Below are 22,337 nucleotides of genomic sequence, written 5' to 3' on the forward strand. Positions count from 1 at the left end.
CTGTTGGTGGGATTGTAAACTAGTTCAACCATTGTGGAAGACAGTGTGGCGATTCCTCAAGGATCTAGAACTAGAAATAACATTTGACCCAGCCATCCCATTACTGGGGATATACCCAAAGGATTATAAATCATGCTATGAAAAAGACACATGTACACGTATGTTTACTGGAGCACTACTCACAATAGCAAAGATTTGAAACCAATCCAAATGTCCATCAACGTTAGACTGGATTAAGAAAATGTGGCATATATACACCATGGAATACTATGCAGCCATAAAAAAGGATGAGTTCATGTCCTTTGTAGGGACATGGATGAAGCTGGAAATCATCATTCTCAGCAAACTATCACAAGGACAGAAAACCAAACACCACATGTTCTCTCTCATAGGTGGGAACTGAACAATAAGAACACTTGGACACAGGAAGGGGAACATCACACACCGGGGCCTGTTGTGGGGTGGGAGGAGGGGGAAAGGATAGCATTAGGAGATATTCCTAATGTAAATGACGAGTTAATGGTTGCAGCACACTAACATGGCACATGGATACATATGTAACAAACCTGCACATTGTGCAAATGTACCCTAGAACTTAAAGTATAATAATAATAATAAAGGGGAAAAAAAGAAAAAGAAAAAGAATTCCAAATGAGGAATTCCTGCTATAAAATATGAACAATGGGCATTTTAAAAAAAGACTTAAATCTGAGACCTCAAACTATGATACTATTAATACTATAAGAAAACCTTGGGAAAATCTCCAGAGCATTGGTCTGGGCAAAAATTTCTTGAATAATGCCCTATAAGCACAAGCAACCATAGTAAAAGTGGACAAATAGGATCACATCAAGTTAAAAAGCTTCTGAACAGCAAGGGAAATGATCAACAAAGTGAAGAGACAACCTACAGAATGGGACAAAATATTTTCAAACTACCTATCTCACAAGGGTATAATAACCAGAATATATAAGGAGGTCAAACAACTCCATAGGAAAAAAATCTAAGAATCCCATTGAAAAAGGGCAAAAGATTTGAATCGATATTTCTCAAAAGAAGACATACAAATGGCAAACAGATATATGAAAAGGTGCTCAACATCACTGATCATCAGAAAAATGAAAATCAAACTACAATGAAATAACATCTCATCCCAACTAAAATGGCTTCTATCCAAGAGACAGGCAATAAGAAATGCTGGCAAGAAAGTGGAGAAAAGGGATCCCTCATACGTTGTGAGTGGGAATGTCAGTTAGTTCAACCATATGGAGAACAGTTTGGAGGCTCCTCAATGAACTAAAAATTAGAGCTTCATCATAAAATCCAGCCATTCCACTTCTGGGTATGTACCCAAAAGAAAGAAAATCAGTATATCCAAGAGATATCTGCACCCTCCTTTTTGTTGCAGCACTGTTCACAATGGCCAAGACTTGGAAACAACCTAAGTGTCCATCAATAGATGAATGGATAAAGAAAACGTGGTACAGATACACAATGGAGTACTATTCAGCCATAAAAAAAGAATGGGATCCTGTCATTTGCAACAACATGAATGGAACTGGAGATCATTATGTTACATGAAATAAGTCAGGCACAGAAAGACAAATCTCCCATGTTATCACTCATTAGTGGGATCCAGAAAACAAAAGCAGTTGAACTCATGGAGACAGAGAGTAGAAGAGTGGTTACCAGAGGCTGAGGGAGGAGGGGCAGCAGGCAGTATGGAGATAGGTGGGAGGCAGGGATGGTTAAAGGGTACAAAGAAAAGTGAGAAATAATGGATAAGACTTAGTATTTGATAGCACGACAGGGTGACTATAGTCAATAATAATTTAATTGTACATTTAAAAATAAGTAAAAGTATAAATGGATTGTTGTAACAGAGGGATAAATGCTTGAGGGAATGGGTATCCCATGATGCGATTATTACAGATTGCATGCCTGTACCAAAACATCTCACTTACCACATAAATATATACACCTACTGTGTACCCACAAAAATTAAACATAAGAACTTTACTAAAACAAACTCAACGTCTGTATTTTCAGTCTTTGGGGACTGCCTTCTGCTATCTTCAAAAAGATGACTTCTGCTATCTGGATGACTTCTGCTATCTTCAAAAGTCATTTTCCCTGAGATCTGCGACAGTGAACTCTCCTTATATGCTTACCCACTCCCTTCGTAGTGCTTCCCAATATTTGTCAGGTCAAAGAAAATAATTATGCTGGTGCAGCTCAATGGAGTGAACTGCTGGGGACTGGGGCTCTGGGCAGGCTGTGTGCAGTTGATGGGGTGGCTGAAGGGATCCATAGCTGCTGGATTGGGCCCCTCCACCTTAGCTGCTACCTTGAAGGGTCTTCCTTCTGGCTCCACACATGCTCCCTGGGTGACCTCCCTCTGTCACTTGGCTTCCACCACAGGACCCCTACCAATCACTCCACATCTCTTCTCCCGTCTAGGGCTCCCACAATTGCCCCTCACCAGTGGTGTGCAGACTCACTGTTGGACCTGTGCCTTGGAATGTTTCAAGAAGCCTCCAATGCATCCTGCCCAAACAATGAATTTGTTGTCCTGCCCCTACTTGGCCCTTTATGCCTTCCCAGTCAGGGGCACCATTATCCACATGGACACTCTGGAGACAAATCTGAGTGTTGCCTTCAATCCTCGGTGGCCCCCATTCCCTGAAACCAATCAACCTCCAATTCCCATTGCTTTTCTCTGCTGGACACCTCGCTGGGCCACCCTCCTCTTCAACCCTAACTGACAAAGCCCAAGCTCAGGCCTCATTTTTCTCAAGTTTCCCTCTTCTACTGCGGCCCATGCTGCTCAGAGACACCAGCCAAGACTCTGTAAACATTACCTCACAATGTCATTTTATCTCATGGCTCCCTGGTCACCTACAGGACAAATCTCATATTCCTTGGGTTGCCCTGCAGGACTCTCCAGACTTCTGTGTGGCTCTTTGGGTTTTCATCTCAAATCTGCTCCAGAACGCCAAGCCGTTTGCAATTCCCTACACATACTTGGTGAGTTTTAGCCTGTTTCTTTTCTCATGCAGCCACCACATTGCTGGAATGCCTTTCCCTCCCACAGGCCCTCGCCTATGGCCCATTTTTATTAATTCCTTAACACACAGGTCAGCCTTGGTCTCCTCCAGGGAACCTTCTGGAACTGCCTTTCCTCTTCATTATGGCTTCCATCCTACCTTATGTGTCATGGAAAGGGCACTTCTACCCTAGTGCCAGTATTGGGTTTCTGTGTCTCGCCCATAGACAATAGGTAGGCTATGTGTGTGATACCCTTTGGGGTTCCCAACATCGGCCAACACAAGGTATGACACAGATTAGGTGCTCAGTAAGCCCCAGTGGGGTGGATGATCTGATGATGTGCTGGGCTTTCAAAGAGGAGCACACTCAAGTAGGAAGTGGGAGATAAACTGAGTGTTCCTTGCAGTGTGTCAGGATGGGTCAGGGCTCACGGTGAATGGGAGTTCCTGGTTGTAATAGTCAATGCGTAATTCCATGCCTTCAATCCATCTGTATTTCAACTGCAGGCAGTTGTGGTGCTGGTAAAGAATGAACCAGCAGAGGAATACCTCCATGAACTAAACACACCCACATGACAACACACCAGGTTAAAGCCCCTGCTGCCACCTGCTGGCAAGGTACCCTCAGCTCCTATCCTGGCAGGAGAATAACTTTTACTCCCCCTACACAACACACTGAGCCACACCTCTGTGCCTCTGCAATGCTGTTCCTTCTCTCTGCATGCCTTTCCCTTCATCTTCTCGACCGACTTGCAGATACTTCCAATTCATGTTTCCCATGCTTACTTAAACTCCAACTCCCTTAGGATGACGGTCTTGAAGCCCTCCTCCACTGAACCCATGACACACTTACACACACACCTGGAACATTTGATGACTGTCAAGGCTCTGTGTATCTGGGTGCTTCGGGATGGGGTGATGGCGGAGGGAGATGAGTGGCTGTGTCCGACTCACCTGTGAGTTGTCAGAGTCAATGAGTACAGGACTGGCCTAGTCCACATATTCATTCAACATATGAATGAATGAATGTTGCACGAGAAGAGGTTTAACTATAGGACACTTTTAGTCCAGGGCAGACAAATGAATTGTTGGTGGAATGGAGTCATCAAGGAGGAGGTGTTTCGGCAGTGTTTCAGGAACACGAGGATGCTGAGCAGTGGAGCAGGGAGGAAGAAGTCATTCACAAGGCAGCGGCCACCATGAGCAAATGCTCACACAGATGAGAGGCAGGCTCGGGTGTTTTGGAGAAAGGTGTGGTGTGGTGTGGTGTGGTGTGGTGTGGTGTGGTGTGGTGTGGGGCAGCTGGAGGGTGGTTTGTGTGCTGGGGTTGAGGGTTCTGTAGTGGGAGAGGCAGGGGGGAACCAGATGTCTCAGGCTGCCCCACCATCTTTGTGCTCACGCCGGGGCCCTGAGATCAGTGCTCTGTGCTTTCCCATCTGAAAGAGCGTGGGACCTCTGCTCTTTCTTCATGAATGTGGAGGCTCACAATTGAAGGACTCCCTGTTTAGGCAGATGGCTTCACTGAAGCAATAAGGATTGTTAAAAGGCGACAGAGAGCAAGGAAGCCCAAGAGAACACAGAAGAGTATAGGAGCTGCAGAACGCATGAGAGCCCATGAACATGGATGCCCAACTAGTGGCCAAGGGTTTACTTTGCAGAAGGACTGTTTTCAAGTAGGTTATGACTTGATTCAGTTAGGGATGGGTCCTTTGGGCACTAGATTCACTGGAGACAGTTCCAGGTCTCCAACCCTTTGGGGGATTCAATGCAATGTGCCTCCCAAGGTTAAAGCCATGTGTCTTTTCACGTCAGCCTATCCTTGTTTGCTAGCTCTCGCTTATCCCTAGGGAAACTGGAGTGAACAGCTGGAGAGGCCCGAGCATTGCTCAGGCCTGTCTGACTCCAGAGCCCATCCTCTCTCCCCTTTCCCAGGCCCCTACACCTGCACATCTCTAATGATGTCCTCTGACCACATCCTACTAGACCAGGAAGTCAGCCATGATGCTGACTTGCAATGTTGGGTAGTAGGTGGTATGGTGTGGGGCTGCCAAGGGGTGGTTTGTGTGCTGGGGTTGAGAGTCCTGTGGCAGGAGATGCAGGATGGGACCAGATGTCTCAGGCTGCCCTGCGATCTCTTCCCTCTCAATCCTGGTGGATGGGGGCAAATCAGCCTCACCTGTATGAGTGGGGACGATTGAGACGGGGTGGTACAGAGGGCTCACCAGACAGAAGAGCCAGGGAAAGGGCAGCACAAGGGACGCTATCTGGGGAGGGTGAGAAGTCTAACGCCTCTCCAAATCTCCGGTGCCTCCTGCCTACAACACCCTTCCACCTGCCCCAGGCTCCTCTCCCAGTCCCACAGCCAGCTCCTCTCTGCCTCCTCTATTGAGCCCAGCTGGACAGACCCAGCCTGGCCCTCAGCTCCCAGGCCCTGGCAGTGTGACCCTCACTGGCAAGCTCACCCTACCTCATTGCCCATGCAACCTGGGGCCAAGTCTTTGGAGGCATGGCATGTCCGGAGACCAGCAGCCCACATCTCCTCCCAGAGAGGCAGTGCCAGTGCAGTGAGAGTGCGTCCAGGAGACAGACAGACACACAGACAAGGTCTAGTTCTCCTCCCATCCCCCCACTGCTGTGGGAAACAGCAGCCTAGCAAGGTTGTCCTCTGGATCTGATTTAATATTTCTTCTTCCCTCTCTTCCTTCTGACTTTGGGCATCACGTGTGTGAAAAAGCCTTTTAGAGTCTCATGAAATAACAGATGAGTCTCTAGTCCCGGATGTTTGCTGAGCTGGCCACAAGAGCAAGTCCTCTGGAATCCAAGACAAATGTCCATTTAGAAATGTCTCTGTGCCTCCTTTTTTTTCCAGAAAATGGAAACTTGGGAATTCTGCCCCCCCTCCTTCCTGCTACAGCTGTCAGGAAGCTCAGGGGCACACTGAGCCCCATACTCTCTGAGGCGCCTGCTCACATACATTCCCTTGGCTTCCTTCCTCTCAGAGCTCTTTGTTCTGTTTTCTCCCCCACAGGATTGGTTCTACCCTCTGTTTTAACCTTTAAGGAGAATGGGGGAGGGACCTGCCATTTATAGCTTAGGGCTGAAGAATGCAGGCTGCAGGAACTCAAATGGCCTGTGGGCCCAGCTCCCCGCTGCTGCTGTGTGTCCCTGGACAAGCGACTCATTCTCTCTAAGCCTCTGGCTCCTCATCTGCAGCACAGGCATGACCACAGCTCCTACTTCACAGGCAGTGCTTGTGGAAAATAAATGAAGCCATTCATGTAAAGCGTTTGCAGCCATACCTGCATCTCAGTGAGTGCCACCTAGTCCTAACGGGTACAATGATCATGCAATCTTCTCTGCACCACGTAATTGGGAGGGAGGAATTCTCTCAAAGTCTCACAATGGTCCTGGGCTGTAGATGGCATCTTGTCCATTTTACAGATGGGAAAAGTGAAGTCGAGCAATGGAGTGACTGGCTTTGATGGTCCCACATCAAGGGAGTGTCAACGCTGGGATTTGGATCCAGTCTGTGTGTCTGTCTGTGTCTGCTACATCCACTGTTCACCAGTGCTTCTCTGGTTCAGCAGGGTCGAATCAGGCAGGACCTCCAATGCTAAACAGCTTTGTGGGGGCAGCCACATGAACCAGGGATTTCTCTTCATCTGTCCTCTCGTCTCAGATGAGGTGAGCAGGCCAGCTCCGTGGTTCTCCAACTTGTCTTGACATCAAGGTCGCCTGAGACTGGGTTAAAGACACAGCTTTCTGGGCCCCACCTCCATGCTACTGAACCAGACCCTGAAGGCTGAGCTCCAGGAATCTGCATTTCTAGCAGCCCATGTCGTGATTCTGATGTAGCCAGTCTGGCCTTCCAAAACCTCTGGGTGAAATTTGAAGCAAGTCTGTGAGGCAGGACTCTTCTTTTCCCTCCAGGGTTTGAGACGGTGTCCTCCAAAGAGCCTGCACTTACTGTGCACTCACTGTCCTGCCATTCTCAGTGGGGATCCAGGGAAAAGCATGATTTGGCCAGTGTGGATTCTACAACCTCAGCAGAATAAACAGGGAAAGTTTCACACAAAAATTCCTTATTCACACTTGTTTTCTCATTCATTCATGCATTTACTGGCATTACTTTCACCCACTCTTTCCTTCACTCACATTTATTCATCCCTTTTTACACTCACATTCATTCTCTGTGTCAGGCAGATTGCTGTCCCGAAACGCATGGCAAACTCCATGGGCCAACTGATGGTAAACTCATGAGGACATAATTTACAGAGGTGGGTCGCATTAGAGGACCCACAAGGGATGGGCAGAGACAGAGGAACTGTATCTGCCAAAAGCCATTACCACCTCAAGCCCTGAAGGGTCAAGCTGCAATGGCAGTTAAAAGAAAGTGGCAAGAGTCACAGCCACGGAAGAGGAGCTGCCCATGGGAGCTGATGGCACAAGTTAGGGGAGACTCATGACAGCTAAAGCACAACCCAGCAGATAGGGAGGCATAGGGATAAATACCCGAAAGATCTTGCTCTGACCTCTGCCCATTGGGTGCCATTGTCTCTCACTTGCAGGACAAGGAGCCCAGATGATGCAATCAGCAAGGGTCAGTCTCCTGAAGCACAGAGCGGGACAGGCATAGACGGGGAGTGGATTTAGAGGAGCAAGTGGGGAGTAATGAAGAGAGCCCCTGACCATTAGCCCCTGAGCTGCCCTTGCTCCTGCCTGGAACTGGCCCAACCACCTGTTCCACCTCAAGATCTTCAATGTGGGCACATGCTATGTAGTAACCAAGGGCAGGATCACATCCAGAGCCACACAGTCTACTACCTCATGAACATCGCATCACACCCCACTCCATCTACCTATACCAGCATGGTGACAGCAAACTCAACCTCAGAGGCCGCATTGGAGGCGACTCTTGCCTCTCAGCTTGCAGCCAGCAGGTAGGGAGGGCCACACACACACAGATGGGTTGGCTGGGCTGTCCCAAGTGGGCTGGGGGTGTAGGGGTGGCCACTGCCTGGGTCCTGAGGTGGGGGACCCAGGGATGGGATAGAAGCAGGTTCTGTCACTCTTGCTTTTCCACCCATCAGCCACTCAGTCTTGCCCCAGCCACCAAATGACTCTCAATGCCACCTGTTCTGCAGGTCTAAGAGCTTGGCCGCATCACCCAAGCCCTGCCCAAAGCCAGCTGCTTCATGACAGTGACCCCCTTGACTCTGCCTGACTGGTCCCCTCATCTTTCTCACCACTCTATGCCTTTGCTGGTGCACCTCCCCCACCTAGATGGCCCTCCTCTGTCCCCTCTGTCAGCGGGTGACCATCACTGGTCACACAGACAGCTGCCCTGAGACACCCACCCTTGAATCACTCTTCTCCCCTCCTCACCCCAACACAGGTGTCACACTGGCAGCCCTGTCCCCACCCATGACTGTGTCCTTCTTGCCCTCCCCACTCCCTTCCAAGGCCCAGCACTGCCTCCATGGTGTGGTCCAGGAAGCCCTCCTCATCCTCTCCTCCTTCCCAGGCAGGTTGCCGTGCCCTGGGCTCCAGTTCTTCCACTTTTGGCCCATGTGTGGCTTTCCTGGCCCAAGTCGCTTTTTCCCAGCCCAGGACAGTGACCTGCATGTTCTGGGTGCTGGCTGAATAAAGGGATCCATTTCCACAGCATTTACCCCTGCACCTGGGCTTCTTAGCATAGGTATTGTTCCTGCTGGCAGGACTGGTTGAGGGTGGGAAAATGAGTGCAGGAAAGACAGTTGTTGTCACAATTGTCATTTATTGGACACCTATGCACAGTCACGGTGCCATCTGCTTCCGCATGTGTGGCTCATTTCATCTTCACCACAGGTCTGTGGGGTGGGCATTCCTGCCACTGGTTTATGGATGAGGAAGCAGAGAGCAGCCCCAGGACAGGTGGCCAGGATGAGACAGAGCCAGGACTGACAGCCAGGCCTACCCACCTGCCCTCTGCTCCCCCACTGGAGAGGTAGGGGTGCCCCAAGCAAGGTGCTGCCCCATGGCTGCCTCCTTGTGGCTCCCTTTCTGTTATCTCTAGACTGACAGCTGCCCTCTAGGTAGAATATAACCTGTGACTCCCCCGTGGCCCACTCCTCAGAGCAGAGTCAGAGGCCACTAGAGGCATGACCCCGGCCCATGGCAGCCCCTGCAGCCAGGGCCATCTTAGTTGGAGCCATCCCGGACTTGCCCACACAGCTCGGAGCCCAGCTGGACACGTGGCCGTCTCCACAGGGCATGCCTCCCTGCACACAAGCGTGTCCGTATGTGCATGCACACAGGCAGTGCCACCTTCACGTTCATCACAGAGCACCAGGCCCAGTTTACAAAGCACCTCCCCGTCGAGGCAGCTCTCACTTCTTGTGCAGCACCCACTGTGTACCAGGCTGCGGACTGGGTGCTCCCCACCCACTCTCTGAAGTGCGGCCCCCAGAGAGCAGGCCGGGTGAGCCAATGCTCTTTGGATATGAGGCCAGAGAGGGGCAGGGACATGTCCGAGGGCACAAGGGATCATGTAAGGGAGCTGGGGGAGTTTACCCTACAGCTCCCAGTCGAGGGCTCCTTCCACCAGAGCACATTGACTGCTGACTCATGTCCACAATGAAATGTATGTATGAAACGCCTATATCCGCATATAGAAATGTGTGCCTGGACCTATGCACTTGTGCAGATGTTCCTAACACATGCCATCAGCGGTTAACAGCACACCTATACACAGAGGAGTGAATCACCAGTTCCTCTGGCCTCCCACAGCCCTTTATGGTTCCCCCTCGGTGCTGCCAGCGTTTCCCTCACTGGACTGGCCGTGTCTTGAGAACAGGAACACCCCAGCACCCAGCACAGGGTGCTCACTACGTGGAACCCTGCAGTCACTATACATGGCAGTTGAAGGAACAAATAAATGTCTGAATGAGTTGAGTATCTGACAGACTGGGATGCTGTGTGGAGCCTGTGACAAGCCCCATCCAGAGACTCAAAGCACAAGCTTCTAGCATCTTGGAGCAAAAGCCATGCTCTCTTCATCAAATAACCGCTCACTTTTTGAGAAGCGGAACCTGGCACCTGATGATTAATACAACAAGGTTGAACTACTGGCTCCTGGTAGAGTATGAGCACTTAACCACCGGACCCCAAGTGACCATGCAACCTGAGCTGCCCACCCTGGGCCTGTGACATTTTATCCACCAAATCATAAAGTCGGGCAGGCAATGACAATGCTTGTCACCAAAGGGCAGTGGTCACAGGAGATCAGACCCGAGTAGGCCCTGCAGGCACAAGTGAGTTATGGGAGGCTCACCCTCCCCATAGCACCTTCTCCTGCCACATGGCTCGCCCTCCCTCCGCTCACACCGAGGGCCTTGTGTGAAGTTCCCAACAACCGGCTTCCCAAAGAAGGAAAAAAGCCCGGGAGCATGGTTTGCAAATGACATGCATGATAAGCAGGAACTAGCTGGAGGCTGAGCTGTGGTGCAACAGCCCCACTCAGGTGCGACCCTGACGGGAGGTAAAAAAAGGAAATCCTCTTTGGAGTCAAAACTCAACAGCTGTGCATGTGGTTGATCTCTGTCCAGAAAGCGACCTGGCCAGGGGCACTGATCAATACAGATTGCTTCTGCCAGATAGTGAGAGACTGGGAAGGAACAAGATTGGAGAACTGACAGCAATAATGACCATGTAATAAAATACTTAGAGTACTCATTATGTGCAAGGCACAGTTCTAATTGCTTTGCCTGCATATATATGAGGAGCAAGTGGACAGATCTCTCAGGATGGGTTGTGTGGGGATATTTGTGTCCCACGTGAGTGCTCACCAAAAGGAGCATGATTACGCAGCCCATGGAAATCTGTCAGCCTCTTCTCCAGATACGCAGTGCTTGTTCAACGAGCCAATGAACAAAATTATCATAGTAGAAGGGATGGATGTTATGCACCAGTTCAACATCGATTTACCTTCACATTTAACTTTTTACTTAAATATTTTATTCATTATTAACCCTGTATTGAATAAAAAGAGTAAGGTTTATTTTTTATGTATAAAGCACAAATATACATAGTTATTAAATAGATATCTACAGTATATCTCTGTAAATAAAACTACATGGGGAAGGACAATTAGGATAAAAATGTCTAAAAAGGCTTCTTAGAGTGTGATCATAAAAAAAAAAATAGGTAGAGAAGCTGCTGAGGGGGCTCTGCCCACCACTAGCCAAGGGGAAGATACATGATACAATCTAGAATAATTTGGAATTTACTTAATAATATACTGAAGAAAAAACTGAAAATTGTGGGAGTTCATTCGTCACAGTAATGGCCTCCAGGCTGATAAAGATGGCAAAAACATGAACAAGGGTCTGTCCTCATTTCCCCTGCCACTCCCTCTCCCTGCTCCAAACACTCCCCTACTTGCCTGGGACCAGACCTGCTCTCTCCTTCCCTGCCCCACCTGCCTTCAGTCCTGACAGTTGAGGAACGGGGAGTGAGGAGTAAGGAAGAGCCAACCCCTTCTCCTGTCAAATTCTAGGCTTTGTGGGAAGGGAAGAAGAGGTGGGTGCTCTGCAAGCCCAGTGTCCTGTGGAGGGAAGGCAAGGGGAAAGAACAGAGTTCTTCATGACTATGATTCACACTTACTCTATCAAACACTTGGAACTCATTAGCATCACAGTCCCTGAGTTCCTCACCACCCCATCATCCCCCATCCCTTCCATTTTCAGATGGACATCACCAGAGAATCTGAGAGGGCCCTAGACACAGTACCCACTGAGAGTCCTTCCTAAGAGGCCAAAGCTGCCTGTGACTTTGTCTACCTGTCCCAGGTAGTACCTAGGCCCTGAGGAGACCGTATCCTAGTCTTCAATGGAAGAGCCTCTATTTCTAGTGAAGATTACTTCAGCAGGTCTCAATTCACAGCCACAGGCAAGGAGCTGTCTTGCTGCAGATGGGGCTGTTTCTCTTTTTAAAATTCTGTTCCCTAAGCAATAGATTGCTTATAGATTATTGCTTACAGATTCTACAGGAGGGGAGAGGTGGCCGTTACAGGGGCCTCATTGTCCACAAGATTGTCCCAGTGATTAGGAGCCCAGTAATGTGGGGATTGGAGATGGTGAGGGCTTCGTGGGGAGAAAGGTGGTCCAGGGCAGTACCCCTCAAAAACAGGGAGGTGGATCTCTAATAGCCTGAGGGCCCTGTCCCTTAGTGAACAGCGTAGCTGAGAGGACACCACCTTCAACAACATGTGGGCACTTTGGCACCTGGCTCATAATGCCCCCCTCTCTCCCACCTCCTGCCACCATCTGGGTGATTTCACTGTCCACATGGATAACCCAACCAATACCCTAGCCTCCCAGACCACTGACTTCGCATCTGCAGGAAGCATCTCTACCCTTCGACTACCCATTCCTTGAACCTCACCATCACCCAGAGCTCTCTGTGCTGTGACTTCCTAAATACAATCATCCCACTGTCTGACTAATCCCCCAGATCACACTTCTTATTCTCTCAATACCCCTTTCCAGATACCTGGAATGCTGCCAGACATATAGCAGACACTCCTAATGAGGACTTACTCTGAGACTTCTGCACTGTCAGATGCACATCATTCACAGAGATATCCACAGACTCCTGTACTGTCCCCCAATCTATCATACACTCTCCTCATCTCTCCTCCCCAAGCCTGCCTGGATCCCATGGTCCATTTCTTCCCCCACTCTGTGTACAACTACTACATGTCAGGTACCATGGACACAGTGGTGAAGGAACAGACTCACACAGTCACTGCCCTGGTCCTGTGTTTGTTCTTATTCCAGATCCAAACAACAGAACCCAAACCTTGGAATAAACCAACACTCATCTTCATGGTTCCCATACCAAGATTACTGAGCACCTTGCTGTTTCCCCAAAAATCATGGGCTCCATCCTCTATCCTACTCAGATAGGCTCCATCCTACTCAGATAGGACACAGTCCCCCTCCCTGAGTCCTATCTGAGTAGTCCCTTCTCCCAGGCCCTCCCACAACCCAACTCCTCTCACCTCCTCCACGACTGGGCTGCAGAAGTCAATCTTCAACTTCTTCCTCTCCATTGGCTCCTCCCTACTCAAGTCTCTCTCCTTCCCCAAGAAAATGTTCCCTTGTTCCTGTATCTCCATTTAGCTCTGTACCTCTCTCTCTCCTCATTCAAATTTCTCAAAAAGAGATTCTATATTTGATGTCCAGTCTCCTCTACTTATGCTTTCTGCTCCAGACTTGCCGACCTCAAGCCTCACCTTCAAAGTGTGTCCCCTGTAACTACAATCTCTTTAACTCCACCCCACTAAAATCCCACCACCCTGAAGGCTAGACGTGAGGCCCAATCTATGCCAGAAAGGTGTGTTAATCTCACTCCTGGGAATCCAACAATATCACCTCAAACTAAACACAGACTGAGGCGGAAACTTTCCCAACTCATTCATTTTTAAATGTGATACCAAAATGTGACAGCCCACCAAAAAAAGCAATAAACTCAGAAATGGCAAATAGATTTAATGCAGAGTGTCAACTTCAATTGATTGATAGTGGCTGCCTAGAGTGCTGTGTTGAGTAGGTTTCTGAGGATGCACCCTGGCTTGAAGAGAAAGACTGGCAGGATTAACAATATCTGAAAACACAAGTAAGAGAAAATAAAAGGGTCAATTGACATCCAGCAAACACGAAGGAATAAAATGCCAAAAGCAGTGTCTTGGCACACTCTCCACATCATTCTCCAGCTTGGGCCTTCCTAGAATCATCCAGCTCCTCATCCCATACCCATAAGCCCCAGATGTCCCCACTGAAACCAAGGCAGATACCTGAAATCTCACTTGTAGGAGAAACCACAGGCACCAGAGCTGCCACTGGTACTGGCACCAGCTCCACCAAGGCCAGCGAAGAGCCCAAATGTGAGAGTGGCGGTCAGGCTGGCACCAGCACTGAAGCCACCACTGGTGCTGGCACTGGCACTGTTATTGGTACTGGTACTGGCACCAGTGCTGGCACTGCCACTCTCTTGGGCTTTGGCTTTAGCTTCTGCTCCCGCCTGGATCCGGGCTTTGGCCCAGGGTCCAATATCAGCTTCGTCCCAGTTGCAGGGCCCGGCAGCATTCTCCGAGCCAAGCCCAATGCCCATTCGAGCTCTAATCTCGGCCCTCGCCTTGGCTTCAGCTGCAGCCTCAGCTGCAGCCTTCAAATCCGCTTCCATCGCCTCTCGGTACTGAGCTGCCCATTCCTTGGGATCCTTCTTTTGTACCTGAAACAAAAATAACCATCAGAAGGAGCACAGAGGGATGAAGCCATAGTAATAATACAGTATTACTATGTAAATAACCATCAGAAGGAGCATAAGAGGATTAAGCATCTACTCTCTGTGCTAGGCGCTATGCTACATGCTTAGTGTAAAAAGGTGAGAGTAATAATACAGTATTACCAGTAATTATGCACCTAATATTCCATCCCTGCTCTGACATTTACTAGCTCCATGACTTTGGACATGCCACCTACCAACCTCTCTGGGCCTCAGTTTTCTCATCTGTAACAGGGCAATGACATATCAGGTTTTAAAGCTTAAATGATTCAGATAAAGTACCTGTTACAGTGTTTTGACAATTAACAGAAGCACCAAAACATTCAGATTTGAACTTCAGACTGCTCTGCACACAGTCTGCCCCAGCCAGGGGCACCCCATGCTCTTGACTTGCCGAGCTCAGGCAGCTCTCCAATTACCTTGCAGGCAAACTTGAGGACTTTCATCTTGCTGGTCTCATAGTAAGAGCGCAGGCCCCAGAAGAACTCATATTCAGGGGGATTGCTATTGGGGACTCTGGCATAGTCCAGGTACCTTGGAAAGAGAGGTTCAAAGCCTTTATTTCTAAGGCCATTCATGGCCTACCCATGCATAGACTGGACAGGCTCCAGATGGCAACATTATCCACCAATTACTGCAGTCTTCTTCCAATATTGAGTCCTATCCCACTGGTCTTGACCAGAAGCCACACAGAGGTGTGGGGGGACATTTGTTCATAGGGAAGCCACAAGTTTGAGGCCCTCATCACAATGACCCCAGACTCCTGTTGGGTGTGTTGTAGACAGAGGAGCCATTCTTTGGGCCCCCTGCTCTGAGCACACCCCACTGCAAGTGTCTTGGCCTCAGACTGGCCAAGCCCGGAAAGGTCCACCACAGAAAATGACCAGAAAGACTACAGAGGAAGAATAGCCAATAGCAGCATGCTTCACAAATGTTGAATTCCTGACCCTTTGTGTGTGTGTGTATGTTTCTGTGTGCACATGCGTGTGGCTGTGTGAGTGCTCAAATGTCCTCCAAGGACCAAGGATAGGTGAGCCTTGGCCAGAAATTCAAGAGGACTGGACTCCAGGCCCATACCAGTTGTGGGCCATGCTCAGATCTCCCCTCTCAGAGCCCCAGGTCTCTCAACTGTAAAACGGGGAAGGGATGATAGCTGCAGGGTAATTATGAAAATGAAATGAGATGTACAAGTCAACTCCCCAGCATGGTACCTGGTTGCCTGAAGCTACCATTCTATGTCATTTCTTTATGGAAATTAATTTCTATGAAGCTCTAGTTAGCAGAGTAAAAAGAACTAAGGCTTTGGAGCCAAGTTCTAAACACAACTCTTCTACTTGCTACCTGTGTAACCCTGACCAAATGACTTCGCCTCTCTAAGCCTCAGTTTCTGCATACATACAGTGATGGTAATGATAATCCCTCCCTCGCAGAACTGGTCTCAAGACAAATGTTGAGGTACATGTAACAGATCAGGAAACATATGCTGCTTCCGTTTCCCATCACCACCCAAGGAATAATCTACCACCTGCATACATGCAAATATGCAAATACACACACACATAGACACATGCATGCAGGCACCATGGCTTTATCACTCAGTTCTGAAATAGGCCAAATGCATGGAACACATGAACACCAGACAGATACTTACTTCTGCTTCACAAACTCATCAGTGATGAGTTTCTTCACGTCCCCAAAGAGTGAATGATGTATCCTGAGAGAAGAAAAAGAAAAATAAATAAACAAATACATTCACTCAAGGTTGTGACACTTCCCAGATGTGGGCAGAGGCATTTCCAAGATAGAAAAGAGGTTTCCAGCACAAGAGGGAAGCTCCATAGAAGCCCAAGGGACACTGAGAGAGGGAGCAGAGAGTTCAGGACCATTTGCCCATCATCCACCCAGGTCAGAACCCTGGGCCCTCTACCCAGTCCAGCACCCCACCCGCTCCACCAGACCACCAGACTGATGCAATCCTAGGACCATCCTCTCTTGCCAAAGGACAACACGGACAGCAAGCGCTGAGAGAGCCCAATCATACCCAGGGCGCAGCCCCAACTTGCGCAGCACCTCCCAGATGACAGCTGCGAGGGGAGGCAAGAGGAGACAGGGACAGAAATTGAACACATGGAATCCAGACCATGGCCGCCCATTCAGCTGCATGCCCAGCCACTCACTCACCCTCACTGGACCGATTTCCATTCATGAAGATGATGCTAAGAAGCACCATGAGCAGACCCAGCTTGGGTGAGTCCTTAGTCCTAGAGAAATAACAGGACAGAGAGGTTTATGTCCAGCAGCCACCATAGACACACCAGCCAGCTCACTAGGCTAGCCTCTCCCAGATGCCTCAGATACAGAATTCTGCCCAGTCTCTGCTTCCAGCTCTATGCCACCCTGGGCAAGGCACTTAGACTTGCAAGCCTCAGTTTACTATTCAGTAAAATAGAAAAATCATATTCTCCCTTCCCTGGGTTTCCAAGAAGACGGAAGAATGGCTGTCAACCTGGTACAACACAAGCACTCAGTCCATGTGAATCCCTTCTTTCTCTCCCAGAACCTTCAGCCCCACTGACACTCCTGTGCTTCATGCATCCTGATCCACCCACACCAGGAAGCCCTCCTTGAGAACCACTCTGCCAAGGCCAGGCCAGGCACCCAGTAGGAAGAGGCAAGCAACGACAGGCCTGCTTTCCTGGGAAGCTTCTACAGAAACAGCAAAGCTGACAGCAGGAATGTCCCACCCCAGGCTCCTACACCCTTCAGTCAATCATAATCAGGCATCACAACTGTGAGCAGGGCTCCAACTATGCATGGGAACTGGGATGGGGCTTTTGAGTCCCTGTCTTTCCTGACTCTCTAAGAGGATGGGGGAAGTAGGACAAAGAAGGGGTAGCAGCACATGGCCAAAGCAGAAGCCCCCCACACCTCAGCCCTTTCCCAGCTTACGTTCCCAGTATGCCCGCATCAGTGGGCTCTAAGGTGCTGAGAAGAATGTACAAGTGGTCATTCTTATCAATTTCCTTCAATTGAATCCCAAATACCTGTGGATGAGAAGAACAGCTTATGAGATGACAAAATTCAGCTTCCGGGGCATGCTGCAGCTCCCTATATACCTAGGAGTGTTGCATGTGTGATAAATCAGTGAGATAATGCACACAAAGTACATAGCTAAGTGCCTGGCACCCAGTAAACACGCAGCAAATGTACTATTGTCATCATCATCTTTGCGATGAGTGGGAATCTAGGGAGACAGAGAATGGGGAATGAAAGGGAGAGGTGAAATCTGAAATACATGGCATGAGCTGTGGACAGAAGCCAGGACTAAGTTGGGTGTCTTGGGTCCTAACTGTACTTTTACCATTGACTTGCTGTGTGACCCATCGCTCATCTACACCCTTCCCTAGGCCATTGTCTGCCCCTCAGCATAGTGATGGAGCTGGATTAGCAGGTCTCTTTGGTTCCCCTGAGAAGGGACTTGCGCATTTTTGTTCAATTCAAGGCTTCCCCACTGTGCCCATCCCCCAGGGCTGCCCCTTCACCTTCTCCAAGGAATAGCCTGCTCGTTCAATGATTTCAGGGTACACATCAGTGTATTCTTTGATGATGTCCTTCAGCATGTCTGCAAGGGGAAAGTGGTGTAAGCGCCTGACTGAAGAGATGCCAGGTGGCCCTGATGCCCAAGCTATAGACTCTTTGCCAACCACACCAAGAGTGGCATAACCAGGTTCTGCGCTTATCAACAGAGATGCTAGCACTGCCAAATTAGAACTTTGGGAGGACAGAGATATAAGCATAAGAGCAGCGGATATCCCCAGCACCATGGTGCGAGGGCAATGGAGGGCAGAGCTCAGGGTAGAGGGAGGATTGGTAGGACTTTACCTGAGCGCTTGATGGGAATCTTCGTCTGGTCTTTAGCCAAAAGGTACTTCACCAAATCATTTGCCTGGCAGAGTAGAAAAAGATGGAAAGACCAAAACAAGTTTGCTGAAAACTTGAGACGATGGCAAAGAAAAGGGCAGCCAAGGCAGTAGAAAAGGCAGAGTAAAAAGGAAAGAGCTCTTACCCTCCCTTGCAAAAGGGCCACATCCCGAGGTGGTGGTGCTTCAGGCTCTTGGGATGACTGGAGCTTGGCAGCTCTACGGCGAGCCTTGCCCCTACGGGCTTTAGGTGATCTCAGGGAGAGCAAGGCTCTCCGGGCCCAAGCAGCCAACCGAGTCCTTGATGCCCTGCGGGCCCAAAAAGCTATGGGTCCCATTGGCGCCCTGCGGGCCATTGAGGCCAAGGGCTCCAAGGGGTCCCATAGCCCTCCGGGCCCGCAAGAAACCTGACTCTGATCACTGCTGCCATCCTCTTCCCCATCCAGATGCTTCACCTGCATCAACAGAAGCTCAACATCACCAGATGAAACAAGTGGTCCTTTTCCTCTCCCTGTCTCTTCCAGGAAGCACCCGCCAATCCCATCCCTGTAGTAACAGCCTGACTCAATAGATGTTGGCCATGCTGAAACCTGGGTTTGTTTCTCACTGACTTCCAAGCAAGCGTTTCATCTGCCTAGCAGGCCAGGAGCAAACCAAGGGTGGGTGGAGGCTGAGTCTCTTCTCTTTCTGTGCCCACTACTGGCTCTGCTTGAACCATCCTAGACAAACTGCTTCACCTCTCTGGAACTCAGCTTCCTTCTCTATAAAATTGGGGCTATGAGAATTACTTTCAGGATTTAATGAGATAACCTGCATAAATGTGCTTAGCTCAAGGCCTAACACAGGGCAGCTACTATGTAAATATAAACTGCATTATATTCAGATTGCAGTTATGTGTATTCCTGTCTCATCTCCCCATCAGCCTGCAAGCTCTCTGAAGACAGGAATTACATCACATTACTTTCAGTGCCCCCCACAGCCCTGATGAGCACAGGGATCTTTCTAAATGTTTGTAGAACAAATCAACCAACTGAGAGGAGAGGAGTAGAAAACGAAGGGTGGTGACTGCAGAGGTCTTACCTTTCGGGCTTTCTTGGCTTTGACCTTGGGCCGAGTATCCTGATTCTCCTGAGACTGGGCAGCTGCACTCTCAGGCTCAGGTTCATCTGCTGGGGCCTGAGAGGCAGCAGCCTCAGTCTCCTGGGCCTTCGTATTGACCTTCGTATCAGCCACACAGCTGACCTTTTTGGTCTCGGTGGCAGGCATTGTCACAGCCTGCGGGTCAGCATTCTGTTTCTTGGTGTCAGCTGCTAGACTCTTGTTTTCAGCTGCCAGAACCTGGGTATCAGTCAGCTGAGTAGTAGATGAGGCCTGGGTGGCAGGCGCCTCCTGAGCCTCTGGGATCTTTGAGACCTCTGTGGCCTTTGAGACCCCAGAGGCTTTTGAGACCTTCACATCCTCTGAGACCTCCGGTGCCTTTGAGGCCTTCGGTGTCTCTGGGACCTCCACATTCTGGGTCACTGTCAATAGAGTCTGCATCATCGAGCTACTGTCCTTTTCTGAAGCTTCAGCCTGCAAGAGGAAGCAGGGAAGTTCACAGACCTTCTCCCCACCCCCAACTAAGCAAATGGCTCCAAAATTCCAAGGCCACACTACTCTGACCTGTACTCCTACCTGCGGTGTGCTCTGACCACCTCAGCCCAACAAGGCCTCCCTTTCCTCTGAGCAAGAACTGAGGGCAGAAGAGGGGCCCGCCCACATTCTCTCCCTCCCACTACTGGGCAGGGGGACACCCAGGCAGGAAAGTAGGTGGAGAAGGACCAGGATGGGAGGGGAAGAGCCAAGGGACTTGGGGCAGCAACAAGGGCTGGAGAGGAAAAGCAGCTGGAAAAGGACAGAAAGAGGCCTTACCTGGAAGCTAGTTAGACCCGCACCACTCTCGCTTGTGTCAGACATGTCTCAATTTGGCCTGGCAAGAGCTGAGCCTGAAAAGGAGAAGGCCTGGGTCAAGTTGAAGCCCACTGAACGTCCTCTCCCCTGTTGTGCCTGGAGGCTGATCCTTACCTTCCGTAGGTCCCCAATTCCAACCCCCTCCACCACCCACAACGCCTCCGTTCTCAGATACAGGAATCCAAAGCTTCTAAGTCTCAATTCTCTGCAGCCGCACCCTCCCCTTCTCCAGGAAGATGTGCCAGCGCGGCAGCTCTGAGGACCCCGCCCCTTTTCCCAGTGCACCCCCCACCCAGCCGCAGGTCGATAGAGCGCATGCGCGTCGGCTGCAGGGCCGTTCTCAGCCCCGCCCGCTTTCCCAGCACGAGCCCTTTCTTTGATGTCCACCGTGCACATGCGCATTCAGCAGCTGGCTCGTCTCCGTGCTGGCCCTTCTCAACACGCCCCTTTCTAGCGATACATAGTGCGCATGCGCAATGATCGTGGTCTCAGTCTGGCACTCTGCCCCGACACACGCCCCTCTCCAGGTCCGCAGTACCATTCGGTCCCGCCCCCTGCCCAACAAGACCTTCCTCCAAAATTGTCGCAGTGTCTGGTGGGCCCGGCCCCTCCCCTACTCACGCCCTACCGAGTCCAGTGTCTCTTGGCCCCGCCCTTCTTCCTAACACGCCCCCCTCCAAACAGGCGCATCTTGGTTCCGCCCCTTCCCTATTACACCCCCTCCTCAAATAAATATTGAGCTAGTGATTCCATCTTGGGCCCGGCCAAACCGGGTCCAGTCCCCTCCCTTCCCAGCCGGATGGATCCGGTACGATCCGATCCTTATGACAGGTTTTCTCCAGATCCCAGAGGGTGGGGCCGACCCCTAGCGGGGCTCTCATCCAAAAGTCGGCCCGGCTGCTCACCTCGTCCTCCTACAATTCCCGAGAGCGTCCACTCACTCCAAGCCCCTCTGAAACTCGGAGACTGCCCTCCCCTCTCTAGGCCGGAAGTGGTCCCGCCCCTTTCCGCCTCCCTAGGGGGCCTCCGTCCCAGCTTGTCTGCCCCTCCCCCGCTCCCTGCTCCTCATTCCTTATGCCCCCCTCCGTATTCCCTTAGCCCGGCTCCTTACTCCCTATTCCCACCTCACATTTTCTATTTACTCCAGAATTCCCTCTTCCCATTCCTTACATCCTCCTCCGTGTTACGATTGCACACCCTGCCCCTCAGTATTCCTTAACCCCTCTCTGCATCCCCGATTCTCTTCTCTGGATCTTCACTCCCCCTTAGTGTCCCCCTCCCTCCTTGTATTCCTCGTCCCCCTCCCAACATTCCCGGTTCCCCGTTTTTCTCCCCTCCTCCTCCGCTCGTCTCTGCTCCCAGTCTGTACAGCCTACTACTTTCTCAGTCGTCCTCATTGCCTACACACCACTCCAGGTCACCTCTGCTTCAGCTGCAGTGGTGCAGTAAGAATTGCTCATCTGCCTGGCTATGGGTTCGAGGGGTCTGGAGCCACTGTATGACCTCCATAAAACCCCAATCTCAACGCACCTCACCTTGTCCTCCAGCGAGTTCGGGATGCGTCTGCCTTCTCTAAGTCCCTCTCGAAGTCTCAGCCTCCTGGGCTAGAGCTGCAGACAGCCCAACCCAGCCCAGCCCCTTTCCGCAGCCCCCTGCCACCCCCCCTCGCCTTCCTCGGGGGTGGGGCAATGGGGCCCTGCTCAGGGCTGTCTGACGCCAAAGCCCATGTTTATGCCACTGTACCAGGCTCAGTCTGAAACTCTTCCAACCCAAACCGCCCCCGAAAGAAAGTCATTCATTGAATTTACTTTTATATCTTCATTTTTTCTTATTACAAAGGTAATATGTTGTGTTGTTGTTGTTGTTGTAAAAATTAAAACAGTGCAGTAATATATAACATACCAATGAAAGGCCACTCTTATCTCCCAGAAATAACCACTATTAACATTTTGCTATCCAGATTTTTTTTCTATTCGTATACTAATTATTCAGGTTCTCTCTCTGACAAATGGTACACTATACATACCTTCTGTTCTGCGACCTGTTTTTTCCAGTTATATATAAAAAATCTTTCCGTTGGTGCACATTTTTC

At 50.1% G+C, this 22,337-nt stretch overlaps 2 protein-coding genes and 1 non-coding gene across 6 annotated transcripts in view; all 3 read right to left on the reverse strand.

Annotated features, from left to right (window-relative positions):
* The window catches only part of TRO (trophinin), a 141,869-nt gene extending 120,572 nt beyond the window's left edge, over positions 1-21,297 (reverse strand). The window contains exon 1 of the mRNA XM_026451708.1: positions 21,216-21,297. The gene's annotated coding sequence lies outside the window, so the exon portion shown is untranslated. The remainder of the gene's footprint in view (positions 1-21,215) is intronic.
* Positions 13,560-21,984, reverse strand: MAGED2 (MAGE family member D2). Of its 4 annotated transcripts, none has more exons than XM_023202023.2 (13): positions 21,781-21,984; positions 20,207-20,280; positions 19,376-19,867; positions 18,442-18,750; positions 18,258-18,321; positions 17,918-17,997; positions 17,325-17,419; positions 16,557-16,636; positions 16,417-16,459; positions 16,027-16,089; positions 14,795-14,909; positions 13,885-14,321; positions 13,560-13,694 (listed from the first exon to the last, which is right to left on the reverse strand). In XM_023202023.2, the coding sequence occupies exons 2-12, from the start codon at positions 20,249-20,251 to the stop codon at positions 13,893-13,895; spliced, it is 1,815 nt and encodes a 604-aa protein (XP_023057791.2). In that variant the 5' UTR covers positions 20,252-20,280; positions 21,781-21,984; the 3' UTR covers positions 13,560-13,694; positions 13,885-13,892. The 4 variants fall into 4 exon arrangements, with proteins under 4 accessions (XP_023057791.2, XP_023057793.2, XP_023057792.2 ...); XM_023202025.2 differs by having other exon boundaries at positions 21,776-21,861; XM_023202024.3 differs by lacking the exon at positions 21,781-21,984 and adding an exon at positions 21,151-21,244.
* Positions 15,072-15,199, reverse strand: LOC111535802. The gene has a single exon (XR_002729567.1). It is a non-coding gene; the product is annotated as a small nucleolar RNA SNORA11 (small nucleolar RNA).
* Positions 21,985-22,337: the final 353 nt, after the last annotated feature.

Source organism: Piliocolobus tephrosceles, chromosome 12, assembly GCF_002776525.5.
Source record: "Piliocolobus tephrosceles isolate RC106 chromosome 12, ASM277652v3, whole genome shotgun sequence".
Classification (NCBI taxonomy): Eukaryota; Metazoa; Chordata; class Mammalia; order Primates; family Cercopithecidae; genus Piliocolobus; species Piliocolobus tephrosceles.